Consider the following 16,478-nt stretch of genomic DNA (forward strand, 5'->3'; position numbering starts at 1 on the left):
GAGAAAATATCCAGTAAGCAGCAGTTCTCTTGGCATAAATGCTTTGTTGATGCCACAGGTCAAAGCTGCTTTGAGCTGATAGGAATATACTGTAGATACATATATACACTGCTCAGACAAATTAAAGAAACGCATATTAATCAGAATATCGAATGAAGTCATTTAAACTTCTGGGCTGTTGATCTGGTCAGTTGAGTAGCAGAGGGGCTTGTTAATCAGTTTCAGCTGCTAGAGGGGCAACAATGAGACAACCCCCAAAACAGGAATGGTTTTACAGGTGGAGGCCACTGACATTTTTTTCCCCTCCTTATCTTTTCTGGTTGTTTTTTCACTAGTTTTGCATTTGGCTAGAAACAATGTCACTACTGGTAGCGTGAGGCAATTCCTGGACCCTACAGAGGTTGCACAGGTAGTCCAACTAATCCAGGAATACATGCTATTGCCAGAGGGTTTGCTGTGTCTCCCAGCACAGTCTCAAGAGCATGGAGGAGATTCCAGGAGACAGGAGAGCTGGACAGGGACGTAGAAGGTCCTTAACCCATCAGCAGGATCGGTATCTCCTTTGAGCAAGGAGAAACAGAATGAGCCCTACCAGAGCCCACAAAATGATGTCCAGCAGGCCACTGGTGTGAATGTCTCTGACCAAACAATCAGAAAAAGACTTCATGAGGGTGGCTGAGGGTCCATTGTCCTCTAGTGGGCCTTGTGCTCACTGCCCGGCACCATGGAGCCCGATTGGGCTTTTGCCATTAGGTATCAGGATTAAGTCCTTGGACCCATTGTCAGATCCTACCCTGGTGAAGTGGATTCTGGGATCCTCCCGGTGTACGACAATTCCCAGCATCGTATGGTGAGAGTATGCAGGCAGTTGACATTGGCAGGCATACATCATTTTTTTTTCCATTGAGATTTGATGTGTTTTCAAAGTGTTCCTTTAGTTTTTTTGAGCAGCGTATATATATCAAAATGAAGAGAAGAAAGTTAGACTTTTAGCACTACTGCATAATGTAAAAACACTGATTGCCAGAATATTTCACCACAGCCAGGGATAGTGTTAAGTAGGTTTTGATTGCTTGCAAGTCAATAGTCCAGGATCAAAGGGCAAGGACTGAAGTTATATAAAACCCTTTCAATATTACGCATAGCTGTTTTAAACATTGTTGGCCTTAAAACACTGTAGATGAAATATAGATGAAAAGAAAATTCTCAAACAGAAAGGATTTTTTTTTTCTTTTTGTCTGTGTGTCCATATTACAAAAATAGTCAAAGAAACAGTGAAAACATGTTGATCTCTCCAGTCAGTGAGCCAGGAACCAGAACACAGAACCAGAACAACATGCACACAGTGGGGCAGGCAAGCACTCTCACGGTCACGTCACTATGTCACTATGAGTGATGAGTGAAGGCACAAAGTTCACAAAAGTGGACTGCAGGGGACCAGCACAAAATATTCCTACCAACCAACCTAATGAGACACTTAAATCATCCACCTGAAAAAGTGGCTAAAGCCAAAGAAATCCACAGTTCAGAGCAAGCCACAAGCCAGCAGCCTCGGTATGAGCAAATGATCAAAGCACTTACAAAAGGGGAAAAGGGTGGGTGTGGATGTGCTCTTATGTGCTGAAAAATAAATCTGATAAATAAATATGTTACACCTGCTTTTGTTTGGTATGTTTATGTCAGGTAAAGATGGGTGCACAGGAACTCTTTTTCAGTTAATTATTAGTGCCTTTTTCCAGAAGCAGAGTACCGTATTTTCCGGAGTATAAGTCGCACTTTTTTTCATAGTTTGGCTGGGGGTGCGACCTATACTCCGGAGCGACGTATATGTGACATTTATAACACATGAACCAAAATACTCCCGCCACTTGACATCTCCGTGAACTGCAGCTTTAAGGCAGTCTTGCGTAACCTGTGGGCGCAGTGGATGATGGATGGAGAGCACAGCTTAACGGCAACTGGGAGAATGCGCCACCCAACTTTCCTGGAAGTCATTGGATGGATCAAGAAAACATGGGCTTCAGTGACAAACCATCCTGTTGGGATTCAGAAAGGCTGGAATAATTGGAACTGCAGCTGACGACGAGTCTGACTAACGCGACACAGAAGAGGAAGCGGCGCTTCATCTATGGAGTGTACGGAATTGTTTAGAAGTGACACCGAGGATGAAGAATTCAATGGATTGATGGTTTGGTTAACTTGTTAGTATGTTCTTTATGCTATGGTTATCTGAATAACTTAATGTTACGTTAACATACCGAACACGTGTTCCTTGTGCGTCATGTAGCTGAATGTGCTACGTTAGCATAACGTAGGCGTAACCGTGTTCGTCCTGTTCTTTAATCCATTATTATTTTAAATTGCCGTTCAAGATGGAATTTCTGCTCTGGGTCTCGGATTCTATCAAACCCCCCCCCCCCAAAAAAGTGCGACTTATAGTCCAGTGCGACCTATATATGTTTTTTTCTTCTTTATTATGCATTTTTTGGCTGGTGCGACCTATACTCCGGAGCGACGTATAGTCCGAAAAATACGGTACTTTATTTTTAGTTGCTTCAGTGAGAGAAGATACTGTAACTTACTGCAGTTTGAGTTTAATCATTTCTTTTGTTACGAAAAAAGCTGATTTTTGTTTGCATATGCTGCTAGTTATGCACTCTATTGCCAAAAGTATTCACTCATCCAACCACATCACTGAATTCAAGTGTTCCAATTGCTTCCATGGCCACAGGTGTATAAAACCGCGTACCTAGGCAGCGCCGGAAAAATACCATTGAAAACAAATGGAATTTTCTGTTCCATAAAAAATGTAATTATTCCCGCAAACTGGAGCAGGCAGAGACTGAATTACCAACCTTCCAATTAGTAGGGGACCTGTTTTACCTCCTGAGCTGCAACCACCTCAAACAGCACCTGGTCTTGCCCCATCCAAGTACTAACCAGGCTCAAACCTACTCTGATCTCATTCGAGATCAGACAAGATCGGGCGTGCTCAGGGTGGTTGGGCTGTACTCAGTACTATACTGAAACTTGCAGATGTTATGTACTCAAAAAAATTAAAGAAATATAAAATAATATTAATAATAAGCGGAGTTTAAGTATCTCTTGGTTTTGTTCACAAGTGAGAGGCGAAGGGAGCGGGAGACTGACAGACAGATTGGGGATGCCGCTGCACTGATGCGGACACTGCGCCGGTCTGTCGAGTTGAAGAGACCATAAAAGCAAAGCTGTCGATTTACTGCTTGATCTATGTCCCTACCCTCACCTATGGTCATGAGCTTTGGGTAGTGACCAAAACAATGAGATCACAGATACAAGCAGCAGAAATGAGTTTCCTCCAACGAGTGGCTGGCCTCTCCCCTTAGAGGCAGGGTGAGGAGTGCAGTCATTCAAGAGGGGCTCAAAGTAAAGATGCTACTCCTCCACTTCGAAAGGAGCCAGTTGAGGTGGCTTGGGCATCTGACTAGGATGCCTCCTGGGCGCCTCTTGGGTGAGGTGTTCCGAGCATGAACTACCAGGAGGAATCCCCAGGACATGCTGGAGAGGTTATATGTCCCGGCTGGCCTGGAAACACCTCCTCCAGTTTATCTGGAGGACATGGTTGGGGAGAGATCAGTAAATATTATTCTAATTTATGTTTTAAATAAACATTATATTTTCATGAGATTACATTAAACTTATGACTATATTTTTACCGTTGTTTTAGGTGGAAAAGAATTTTACATTATTTTACTATAGACATGTTAATTCACTGTCTGTTTTTTGCAGTTTTATTGATATTTGACATATTTAAAAATAACAGGAAATTCTGTAAAATTTAAAGGAAAAATTCTGTTATATTACAGATTTTTTTACAGTGTTCCACAGTCAGCTGTTAGTGGTATTACAACAAAGTGGAAGTGACTTAAAGCAACTCAGCTGGCTCAGCGGATACTGAGGCGCATAAGTATGCAGAGGTGACCATCTTTCTGCAGAGTCAATCGCTACAGACCTCCAAACTTCATGTGGCCTTCAGATTAGCTCAAGAACAGAGAGTTTCATGGAATGGGTTTCCATGGCCAAGCAGCTGCATTCAAGCCTTACATTACCAAACATAATGCAAAGTGTCAGATGCAGTGGTGTGAAGCATGCCACCACTGGACTCCAGAGCAGTGGAGATTTGTGATGGATCACACTTCTCTGTCTGGCAATTTGATGGACAAGTCTGGGTTTGGCAGTTTCCGGGAGAACTTGTCTGACTGCATTGTGCCAAGTGTAAAGTTTGATGGAGGGGGATTATGGTGTGGGGGTGTATTTTCAGGAGTTGGGCTCGGCCCCTTAGTTCCAGTGAAAGGAATTAATGCTTCAGCATACTAAGACATTTTGAACAATTTCATGCTCCCAACTTTGTTGGAACAGTTTGGGGATGGCCCCTTCCTGTTCCAACATGACTGCACACCAGTGCACAAAGCAGGTCCATAAAGACATGGACGCGTGAGTTTGGTGTGGAAGAACTTGACTGGCCCACACAGAGTTCTGACCTCAACCTGAGATGAATTAGAGTGGAGACTGTGAGCCAGGCCTTCTTGCCCAACATCAGTGTCTGACCTCACAAATGCACTTCTGTAAGAACGGTCAAAAACTCCTGAAAAGAAACCCCTAAACCTTGTGGGCCAGAGTCATATTAAACCCTGTGGATTAAGAATGGGATGTTACTCAAGTTCATATTTGTGTGAAGGCAGACAAGAGAATAGTTTAGGCAATATCGTGGAGCTCTTAGAAAGAACATCGAATTTAATATTTTATCCAGTGATGAGAATATATGAAAAATCAATAGTTACTTTGTATAAACAGTGCACAAGCACTTGGTTTGGTGCCTGCTCAGATTGTTTGAGCACACAGAATTTACTGCTCTACGTGACCTTCACACTGTACACTGCAATTTCCCTAAGTACTGCACATTGCAATAATTATGTTTGCACATGCACATGATTTATGATGTAGAAAACACACAGAGAACCAAACAACTGCATACAGTACAAACAACAGCATGCAGTCTGAGCATGTACAAGTAGATATGTTTTCAACTACGAAGCACTGTATATTTCATGATCTGCTGCCATACAAATCTAATAATGGTATTTTTTTTATTGCATGCTTTTTTTTATCTTTATTAAATTTCCAAATTGGCACAGACACACTCAACGACATGAAGTGTACAATATCTTTTTAATGAGTGCCAGTTGTGTGACTTGACTAGGATACGTCAGTTCCTGACTGGGTAGGAATACTGTTGCCATTCAGCTGTTTTACTTTAACCATAATACCCAATATCCACTTCCCCAGCAGTATTGCCTGTAAGAGGATCCTTCTTGCCACAAGCACTTTTAATAAAGAGAAGTGGAGTATTTACTGACAAATTACATAGCTAAATAAATTCAACACACCTGCAGGCGACTCCAGAGAGTCATTTTTTTATATATTAGGTACAATTCCAGTATCTATCATGCTAAATGGGAAAATTCTGCTCTTGTGAACTAAAAATGAAGCTTTTAGAAGTGTGACAACACTGAAGAGTAAGATGGGGTTTCTCTGCTACAGACCTTTACTAGGGCATTAGCAGAGATGAAAATTGAAAAAGACTGAACCCAGTCCTGAATGGTCAGGCTGCACTGATGAAATAACAGTCTCCGTTACTCCACAGATGGAGGGAGAAGATGGTGACAGAGTGAAGAGGATGGAAGGGAGCAAACACCAGATGAAGCAAAGATGGATGGACAAAAAGCTTGGAAGATGATTTATTGTAGAAACTGACTGAATGATTTGTTGGGTCCATCTCACGGCTGATGTAATGAAGGTTCACAGCTTGAAACTCTTTGCAGTGGCAGGAGACTACATTTGTACCTCGATTAAAGCTCTAATCCTGCATCCCACACCTAACATGTTACGACAGCTTGGAATTTTTTCCACTGAGTGCCTTTTCTTCCTCTCACATCTCCAGTGGATGTGTCTGATTTGCTGTTGTTTTATTATTCAGTGTGCTCATCTCACATGGTTACAGCAGAATAACTAAATTCATTTGCTTTACTAAACTATCTTCTTAAGTGCACGGAGGTTGGACATGCCTAAAGAAAGACAACACGCCAAAGGAGGGCATGCTGTGTGAGTGAGAGGGTCTGAAAAAGCATGCAAGTGGGGGGAAGGGGGTGAACCAAAGAGAAAGAAGGAGCCACAGAGTTTGATAAGCAGCAAAATGATTGGAGGCAAAGAGGAATGACGTGAGTGAGATGAACTGAGAGTAGCGCAGGCCTGTAAGCTCTGCTGTTGCAGCCAGGCATTATGACACATCCCTGTGTACTGCACTGCCTGTCTGCGTCCTCACTGCAGATTTTCATTAACCTTGCGGCACTGGATATTTGTGCATCTATCCTGGTCCATCCTGTCTCCTCCTCACAATGTATACAAGTCTGCAAACTATGCTGAACCTCATAATCAGCTTCCCACATAGTCGGCATACCAAGATGATAGCACCAAGAAACCACCATCTATAGTGTGCTCACTTTCAGAATATGTTGTGTGGCATGTGTGCCTGTGTGTGAGAGAAACCTAAACGAGGAACCATATTCGGCAAAGCTTGAATAATGATTTGCTGAAGCATGAATAATGCTTTTGTTTTTCAAATGCCACATTATGCAGTAAGGGTAATAAAAAATGTATAAAGCACGCACTGACAGAAAACTGTAAGCTACCATAAATACTATAAAAGTCAGCTGCCTCACTGGTATCTAGGCACAAAGATGATCTTTTCCTGTATTATAAAAGTTCACTGATCTGTAGTATGAGCACCAGGAATCAGTCACACTGCACAGTTCTGAGTGGAGCTTATGTTTACACAGGCGCAACATCAGCTTTGTATAAAAAAAAAACAGACGTGACCACCGTGATGTCATCGATTGGTTTATAAACTCCAGCTCTGAAACCCAAGTTAAGCATTTTAGCTTTTGCCATCTTTGTTTTGTTTTTTCAAACCAGATGTAATGATTTCTTGGTTTCTTTGATTGTGAAACTAATGCTGCATGCTCACAAGGCAGGCCCACCTGCAGGGATGCCTTGCTTTATTCTAAATATAACCATAATTGATAAAAAAAAAAAAAAGAACATCATGCTGTATAATAAAGATGAACTGAAACTAACAAATAAGACCGTACGGCTTACTGGGCTATTAAATGACACATGGAAAAGTAGGGTCATTTACTCCCCATAAACCTCCCATAGACTTTCATACAAATTGGCTTCACTTTTCAGACCTGGAGGCTACATTCATCTTTTATATACAGTCTATGTGCATAGTGCATTATGCATTTTTGCACTTCTCTTGCTGCTGATATATCTTTAATACACTCGTGGGTAACAGCATGTATAATAATAAGGGAGGGATGTGTCCCTGAAGCTTTGCTGCAAGGACATTCAGAATAAGAGAGAGTCAAGTTGATTAAAAATGACAGCATTATGTTCACCTATTTAGATTTTAACTATGAAATTATACATACAGTAATGACTGTGCTTTTGCCATGATATCTAAAATGCATTTGCTGGCTGAAATGGTAGGGTCATGATGATGTGTAGTTACTCAATCATTAGGAGAACACTGGAGTCAGATTAAAAAAGTCTGAGACATGCAATGACTCAATAGTGGGTAAGTAATGTATCACTCTCTGTTATATCCTTTAGATTTTTCCTCAAGTCCACTACAGTCAAATCATTAAGAAAGTTGCTCACTTTGCCTCTAATTTATTTTTCTCACACTGTTGGATGGATAAGTGAACTATTAAATGTTTCAGAAAGAAATGCAGCATTTTTCTCATAATGGATGCATTTTTATTTTAATTTAAGATTTCAAATTAATTTCACCCATCAGTGAACTGAAACTGATTAAACTAGTTACCTACAGATAAGGTAAGTCTCCTGACTAATCCTGACTAAAGATGATCCTATATCTGCATGGTTTCTTTCAAGGTTGTTACCGTGCTGCTAAGAAACACACCCAGCCACAGTAAGAGATAGCACGCAGCACTCAAATAAATGCAAAATGTACAGGGTAGCTCTCTTTGTCTTCTCTTATGTCAGTACATGTTTCTCTGTTTTTATTGTTTGTTTGCTTATGTGCACAGACAAATATAGACGCACCTCCTCCCACTGATGTATGTATCTGATGAGTCGGGACAATCTTAGCAGACGCAGAAGACTGAGGATCTTGGTGAAGCGGACGATTCGCAGGGCACGGGCTGTTTTATATACCTCTGAGTCAAAGCCTTTCTCCACTATCAAAAATATATAATCCACCGGAATGGAGGAAAGGAAGTCCACAACGAACCAGCTCTTCAGGTAATTCATCTTGATGACCTTGGGATCGAGGATGATCTCTGAGCTCTCCTCATTGACGATCCCCGTTCTGAAGTTCATGACCAGGTCCACCAGGAAGATGGTGTCCGAAGCCACATTGAAGACCAGCCAGGTGGTGGTAGTCTGCTCTGAGAAGAAGGTTATTCCCACAGGAATGATGATTAGATTCCCCATCATCATGATGAGCATTATCAAGTCCCAGTAGAACCTGTTGAACAACAGAAACAAATGAGTAATGCAAGAGAGAAAACATTTTGTAGCCACAGAACTGAAGGAAAAACTGACTATTTTTGTCAGGGGGAGGAAAAATAACACTTCTTTTCTGCTTTTTCTGGTAATATTGTTTATATATATGCTTCTCTGTCCATCACGGAGCCTCTTGATTTAGTTTATCCCAGTGCACCGCATATTACCACAGGTGATTGTTTTTCACTCATCACTAAATGTCATATGAAAGTAGGACAATCCAAATTAACACACAAAAAAGAGTAGCACTGCATGATATTGATTTACAAAGCTCTACTTCAAAAATCGCCCAATTGCTCTGCTCTCTTGTGACATTTAAATACAGTATTTACAATGTCAGGTCACACAGCATTCTAACATTAGCTGGGCCTCTTATTCAAACCGAGCTTGCTCAAATACTGTGCTGCCTACAAATGGAATAAGCTTCAAAAACATGAAGCTATATCCCCTTATTTTATAAGAATATTTAAAAGGTCTAGATATCAACAATAACTGTGCATTCTCTGTGTATTCACCAAAGTTACTGCAATTCATTCTGAGGGAAAGAGGAAAATCTGGAATGAGTTTCTATAAGCTATCAGACAAGTTCACTCCTACCCCAACTTCATAGTGGCAAATAGAGGAGTAAGGGGATTATGAAAGTCAGAAGAAGCCACCCTCTGACATCAATGACTCTCTCTGAAACTCTTCACTGCAGACGATCCAGTACTTACTGAAATATTTCAGCCTGCATCAAAGACTTGCAGAAAACGCCCAAAACTCTTTCCTAGAAGTATTACGTCTCTTGAGTCACGACTTCTTTTATCAGCAGATAACATATAACATGTTTCCCATGTATCTAAACAGCTCACAGTATCAGATAATCTTTCAACTCAGATGTGGAAAGGTCTAGCTCCGAGAAGTATATACTTGAGTCATTACCAAAAACTCTTGGGCTCAAAGTTAATTATGATTCAAGGACATCCAGTAATGCACTGCTATCACTTACTGTATGTATCCAGGGCCCTTTAGACTGAGCCCTTCTCCATCCTTCCTGGCTGTGTTAATGTCCCTGCCCTCTGCCTTTCGATGAACAGAGCCAGAAGTAATTCATCAGCACCCTGCTCTTTTCACAAAGTGTTCTGGGCCTTAAGTAAAGGCCAGACAACCATGAATGAAAATAGATGCTTTCAGCAATCGTATCTCATTCTAAAAACTCTCCACTGACGTTATCCCTGCTGCCTGACTGCCTGCCTCTGCTCTGACTTGCTGACCATCCAACACTGCTGTTGAAGGTAGAAATGAACTGGTTGGCTGGCTGGCTGGCTGCCTGTCTGGCTGGCAGATTTGCCACCCAGTAATGGATCTGTTAGAATAAATTAAGCCGAGGCCTTGGCTTTATAAATACCCACAGATCATGTTTCTGATAATTGTCTTCACTTCAACTAAACTTTGAGGTGGTTGATAAGGTCCACAGTAGGTATTTTTACCTCAGCAGGTATTGAACTGCAGGTCAGCACAACACAACAAAGACAATGTGCATGAGGACTGAATTTCAGCATTTTGAGCTCACTTCAGCTAACAGCACAATGGTTGCAATATAAAACCACAATTGTCTTTTCAGTTGTGCTATTGTCAACCTTTTGGTAAGCTGATGCTTATTAACCTGTCATTCCATGTTTTTGTGTGTGAGTTGGAGGGGGAGGGGGGGGGGGGTTGTAGTTGTTTATATTTCAGTGTTAAATAAGAGGCTACCATGATTAAGCTTTTAAACTACTTAGAATGCAGAGAAAAAAATGTAATACTTTATATAAGCGGATCAGAGATGACGGAAAATCCATGAACATAAAGATACTTTATGTCTTTATGTTAAAAAAAGACAGCAATACTAGAGTGTCATAGTCAAAGTCTAAGATCTACAATGTGTTAATTTGGAGATCAACATATGTTAAATCGCTCTTTAAATTTGGATGTTTTCCACTTATATTGACAGAGTGCCCATATCTCTGACATGTTTCTATTTCTATTGTTACTTTTGTAGGTGGTATTCATACCATACATGACCTCTAAGACACCCACTTATCTGTCAAATTAAACATTGTGCTTCACTTCTTTAATAAAAGAAGCATTAAGCAACCTTGAAATATAAGAAGTTACTGAAGAAGAATGCAAGAAATCTCAAAAATGGAGTGAAGCAACAATACTACTGTAGTTCAGTACACATGTAACTCATTACATACCAAACACACCCTCTGAAAAATAGTAGTACTTAACTTCAAATCTCTCCTTCTGACACATCAGTGCCTCGGTACTGCAACACAGTCTGCTGTGTTAACCCCTCTACAACCCTACCATCCATATCTATGATGCTCATATCACTCCCCAGTTTTACATGTTGCATATCTGTGAGGAACCCAGCTACCAAAGTCTACTGCTTCTGGAATAAATTTGTCATTTTAAGTTGAGCTGTCTGACTGAAATAATAAAAATAGCCATTCATAGATTTAAATGCTAAAAAAAAAAAAAAAAAAGTTTACATTAAGACCAGTGCAAATGCCCCCCTTTTTGTTTTAAGGAACTGGTCACAGTCAATGTCAGCTTCAACAGCAGCTCTGATCCTGCATGAAGCTTAAGCCCCTGGTCTAATGTGCCAGTTCTCAGAAAGCACCCAACTCCAGCTAAACCAGTAAAGGAGTGCATTGCACTTAACTGTAACTGCAGCACCAACAATAGCAATGCATTCAGGCCCCAGCTAAAGTACTCTACTTCAGCATTCACCCGGTGCTGTAGGAATACAGCCTCCTCCTCTTCCAGCCCATTCCAGCACTCAAGTCTCGTCCCAGCTATGCATTCACATCCAGATGAAATGTGCACTCTGCTAATCATCATTTATCCTGAGTTTAGCTTCAATTTGAAAACTCCCTCTGAACATACCAACACACTGCTGTTGTGACTGATTAAAATGGGAGACTTTTCTCAAACACAGTAGTCTCTGCAGCAACAGAGACTCTGTGGCACATTGGTCACTCTGCCAAATGTATTCGCCATGCATGAGCTAAGAAAAAAAGCATATGTGATTTGAGCATATCACTAAAAAAATACTTTAAAACAATATGCTCCTCTTAAAAAAGGAGCTGGAAGATACAGAACCCCACCAAAAAGGGAACGCAGTGAGCCTCTAATAATCCAGTTGAGGCAGATTAATCACTATCAGAAAAAATTCTGCTTCGAATCAAGCCAGCACATTTTGTCTTGTAGGTTTCCTTCTTACAACAAGTGATCCATCATGATCAATGCCAGACCACTTCTGCCAAGCAACACAATGAAGTCCACATGATCTTGCTCAGCACAACCCAGCCTAATCCAGTCTGCAGTGTAACAGGTATACCTTTCTACAGGATGGCACATGTTCTGATAGAGAGAAAAACAAAGACTCTGGATAAAATAGAAGGCTGTCAAAGTCATCTATGAATGTTGAGATTAATGAAACAAAACTAGCTTATTATTTATTCAGCTATTTCTTCTTTTTAATAAGAATATAGGTTTTATAGTACACACTACCTGATGAAATCAAATTGATTGCACAGTTACTTTCCATAAATTAAAACAACAATTATGGTGTGCAGGAGCAGCAATATGGAATTTTAACTATGATGAGAATTTACTTTGAAATAGCTTAAAAACCACACAGTGTCTTTGAACATCACCAAGAGTCATCTGGACTGCAACAAAGCCAACTTTAGCAAAACCAGTGACGTATGAGGCCATGCATGGGCCCTCTCCAAAATCTATTAATAATGAATATTACTAACCTGCCATTAATCTTTAAACAGCTACTGTGTACAAAGAATATGTTGAATATTGAGTTTCAACACACAACAAAGCAATATAAAGCCTGTGTGAATGGTGGTGTCATTCATTGACTGTACTTACGTAAGGCTTTTCATTAAAGACAGTGTTTTATGGTCTTCTCTTTTTGGTCACATGAGGTTTGTGTACTGCCACATGAATATTATTAGAACAGTACAGGATTAATGAACAAAAAGTGATGCAGACTTTTTAGTAAAAAAGATGAGATAAAGAGATTCACTTCTAAGCTGCAGTACATGGAGCCACGCAGAACAAAAAGCAGCCTTGTATCCGCCACCATTTGTGCACCAGCGCAAACTGGGATGAAAACCTCAGGGTAGCACTTTCAAGCCAGGAGGCGATCTCAGTGGCATAGAAGAGTTGTCTCTTTACGCCGTCTGGGGGACAAGAACATCTTCTGAAAAACAGCCCTTTGGAAAATGTCATGAAGAAATAACCTTAGGGGGCCTCTGCCAGTGTGAGTGAAAGAAACATTTTCTAATACTGCAGAAAGAAGAAGGGCCAATCTGCTTGAACAGCCACACATATGTTCCCATTATGGAGCCTTTTCCTGCTCATTTTCACTGTAATTCCCTCGACTGTATATAGCAAATGCAACCCATTCACTTAAGACAACTAATTAATCTCTAGACTAACAGCCATGGAAAAGGTATACATTTCACTGAACTGCTCTGGTCATACCCTTTGGCTATCTTTTAGAGGGGGTCAATCTTCTTACATAATTGTTTTCAGAGTCTGTTAAGCTCATTGACTGTTGTGTTGTGCTAATCCTTGCCTACCATCATTGTCCATCTGTGTCTGCAGTGGGGCAAGTACATATGACTGTGTCTTTCTGTGGCTGAGTATATGATAGCCTAGTTATCTTTATTCTTATGAGATTATAGTAGGAAAAGGGAAAATCTTGCAATGAGTGGGGGGGCGGAGTTTAGAGCTTCCATGTCGACCATTTAGTATCTCATTAACCACCACAAATGTATCTAGCTATATAAGCATTGCAAAGCTACAGAGTCATGAAGGCTAGCAGGAGACGTAACTTTCAGTTGACCAGGTATTGTTCTTGTTTTGTTTTGTTTTTTAGCAGAGATGCAAAATCAGAAGCAAGAAAAAAGCTTCGCAGAAAGAGAGTGCTGCATTTTCAAGCCTGCTCTTTCAGGACCATGGACAGCTCTAAGCTGGAGGCAGAGGGGGCGACGTGCCCTGACACGTTACATGTTGCGACAACGGAAAACGGGGATGATTGTCACCACCAAGCTGTGCCAGGTGACGCTGGTGCAGAGGCTGGACCAGATGAGATGTTTAATTGGTTAAGAGGTGAACTGTAAACACGCAGCTTGTGGGGAACCCGTACCGCCTCTACCTGGATTCATTTGTTTACTGTGTATGGAAATGTAAGCAAATTAGAGCCAGATGGTCTAAAACTCAAACTATTTGCTGCAATAAGCCAGTGCGCTTGTGCAGCTGTGAAGATGACAAACCAAAAACCAAATACAAATTATCAAGTCACTATGACATTTAGTGGGTGCCAAGGAAGGAAGTGTGGCACGATCCTTCTGCGGTTCCTTTGAAACAAATGCATTCCATCATAGCTCCTCATTAAAGGCAGCTATAAAAAATGCATTTCTTCTATCTAATGTGTAAAACTCTGATTAGATTCGAAGATCAATTTTCACTAATTAATTCAAAACACGGCCATCTTCTCCTTAATCGTCTCCCTGCACGATTTTACCGCACTCTGTGCATTTTCTGCACACAGGCCCATCGGTTCGCGTCCGCCTACAAAGAAATGTTTACGACCATGATGGTGCAATGGCATTGTCACGTTGTGTCCAGGTACTGTCGCCCCTATACGAGCAGGAATGTGTCGCAATGAGAACCTGCCACTGCGCGGCTGGTGTGAAGCGGTCAGGAAGGCTGAGCTCTGTGTGTGTTCTCAAATCATGACATTCACCATTCTTTTTCCAAGGACATATCACTGATACACCTTTAGCCTTAATGCGTCCCTCCCTTCTCAACTATAATAATAAAAAAAATGCCGCAATGAAACACATACACATGCACGCACACGCACACTGAGCACATTTTGATAGAAGCCCCCCCAGCCAGCAGAAGGCTGATTGCCTAAATACAGAGGTAGATTAGCGTATGCGCTTTGGGCCAGGTTGTGTGTGTGCCGATAACAGCTCTGTGCGTGAAAGTGGAGGCTATAGCTTGCAGACCCTAGGGTGACAGTAAGGGTGGATAAAAAAGGGAGGGGGGGTGAGCAGGTGTCTATTCCAGCCCTTACCTAAAATCGCTATATGGGTGAATGATCCAGTATCCGGCCGTTTGAACCCTTTCTTGCTCTTTCTCCACAGCTTTCTGGCTGCCGAACATACGCAAGGAGAACTTATTGACTCCGGGCTGCATCATGGCCCCAAATTGCCTCTGCATAAAACCATATTGCCTGGACGCCCCCTCCAGATCATCAAAACCAACCATGGTTTCTTCCCGCTCCCCCTTGAAGCCCACTGAGTTGCCATGGTCCTTCATGTTCTGGCTCCCCGTGTTATTTTTCTGTATCGAGTCTTGCCTCTGAAAAACATTATTCCCATCCGCCTTCTCCTCCTTGTTGCTGGAGAACGAATTAGATTTGTCTTCCATGGTGTTCTTAGTTTTCCCGTTTTTCTCTGTGACAACGCGTTCCGTCTCCTGCTCGAGAGGGCTGCGCGCAAAACTCGAGAGAGGACGCGCCGCGAGCTCTCCTGTTTCTTTTGATGTCCTTCAAACTGTTCAGCTCCTCTGCCTTCAATGCGAGTGCTGCAAACTGAGACAGAGTGGCCGAGAACCCGGTGGATCAGGTTTCTTGGGTTACCGCCATCTACCGACGGCCCCGGCTTCTACCGTCCAAAGCCTGCGCCTCATCTCACTTCGCACGACACTGCGGTTTAACTGGCACATGCTCCTGCACCTTATTTACATAATATGGCTGATGATACCCCCCTCTGCCTCCTATCCCCTCCTTTGCCAACAGTTTCACACGCGGCAGGGGGGAAGCCACTGCTCTTGAAGCAAATCACATATATGAGAAGTTAATGAAGGCTTTCTTTTTTCTGTGTGCGTGTGTGTTTTGTGTTTTTTTTTAAATAAACTGATATAGCTTGTGCACTTCCCATGGCTCGGCTGGCATCAGATTTGTTTCCTACTGAGGAGTTATAATGGAAGCCAACTGGATGAAACAGATTGTAAAGTGGGTGCCACTGGCCATATTAAACAACTAGTTAAGCATCTTGTGAATATCGCAGTTTTTAAGGTGTTGTAGATTGGATCCAACATTTCATGTCACTGTGCCGGCTGCAGTCTGGTTTATTTGTAAACTGGACGTACGCTGCACAGAAACCCAAGGTTTTATACGCACACAACGAAATGCTGCGCTCCAAATAGAAGAATGTGCACAGTGAACTCTGTAGTTAATTAAGTGATTTCTGCATTAATGAGTGCATTCTGACATGCTGTATAAACGAAGGGATGACCAACTGCTCCACTGAGGCCGTTTCTAAAACTTGTTCTCACTAATTACACGAACTGTAGTACATCAACAAATTAGCCTTTTACCAAAACCTTGTTAACCAGACATTTAAAATGGAATTACAGGGTCCATTGTTGTTTTGATAAACCTCCCCTCCCATCTGGCCAAATAAAATTTGAGGACTGCAGGTAAAGACAAGATGGGGGGTATCGTGGACATCTGCACAATTTGGCAGCCAGCCAATTAAACTAAAATTATATAAAGTAACAGGCGACTTCAAAAGCAAAATCCCAAAGATTTCTTATGAGCTAATCCAACGTTTGCCTTTTCATCCAAATTATACAATTTTATGATATTTTTACTTATTACTTGCAAAACAAGGTGTCATGTGTGGAAAATTGTAATGGGTCTTCCTAACTTTTTTCTGACATTGTTGAGACCACATAACAGATCAAAAGAATACTTGGGTTATTAATTAACAAAGGAAATGGTCAGT

The 16,478-nt window shown here is 41.5% G+C and overlaps 1 protein-coding gene across 1 annotated transcript in view; it reads right to left on the reverse strand.

Moving 5' to 3' along the window:
• The window catches only part of hcn1 (hyperpolarization activated cyclic nucleotide-gated potassium channel 1), a 76,165-nt gene extending 61,048 nt beyond the window's left edge, over positions 1–15,117 (reverse strand). Inside the window, exons 1-2 of the mRNA XM_030742969.1 lie at positions 14,762–15,117; positions 8,167–8,590 (exon numbers count right to left, since the gene is read on the reverse strand). Of these exons, the coding sequence (XP_030598829.1) occupies positions 8,167–8,590; positions 14,762–15,117 (780 nt within the window). The remainder of the gene's footprint in view (positions 1–8,166; positions 8,591–14,761) is intronic.
• Between the last annotated feature and the right edge of the window lie 1,361 nt (positions 15,118–16,478).

The sequence above is a fragment of the Archocentrus centrarchus genome, chromosome 12, assembly GCF_007364275.1.
Source record: "Archocentrus centrarchus isolate MPI-CPG fArcCen1 chromosome 12, fArcCen1, whole genome shotgun sequence".
NCBI lineage: Eukaryota > Metazoa > Chordata > Actinopteri > Cichliformes > Cichlidae > Archocentrus > Archocentrus centrarchus.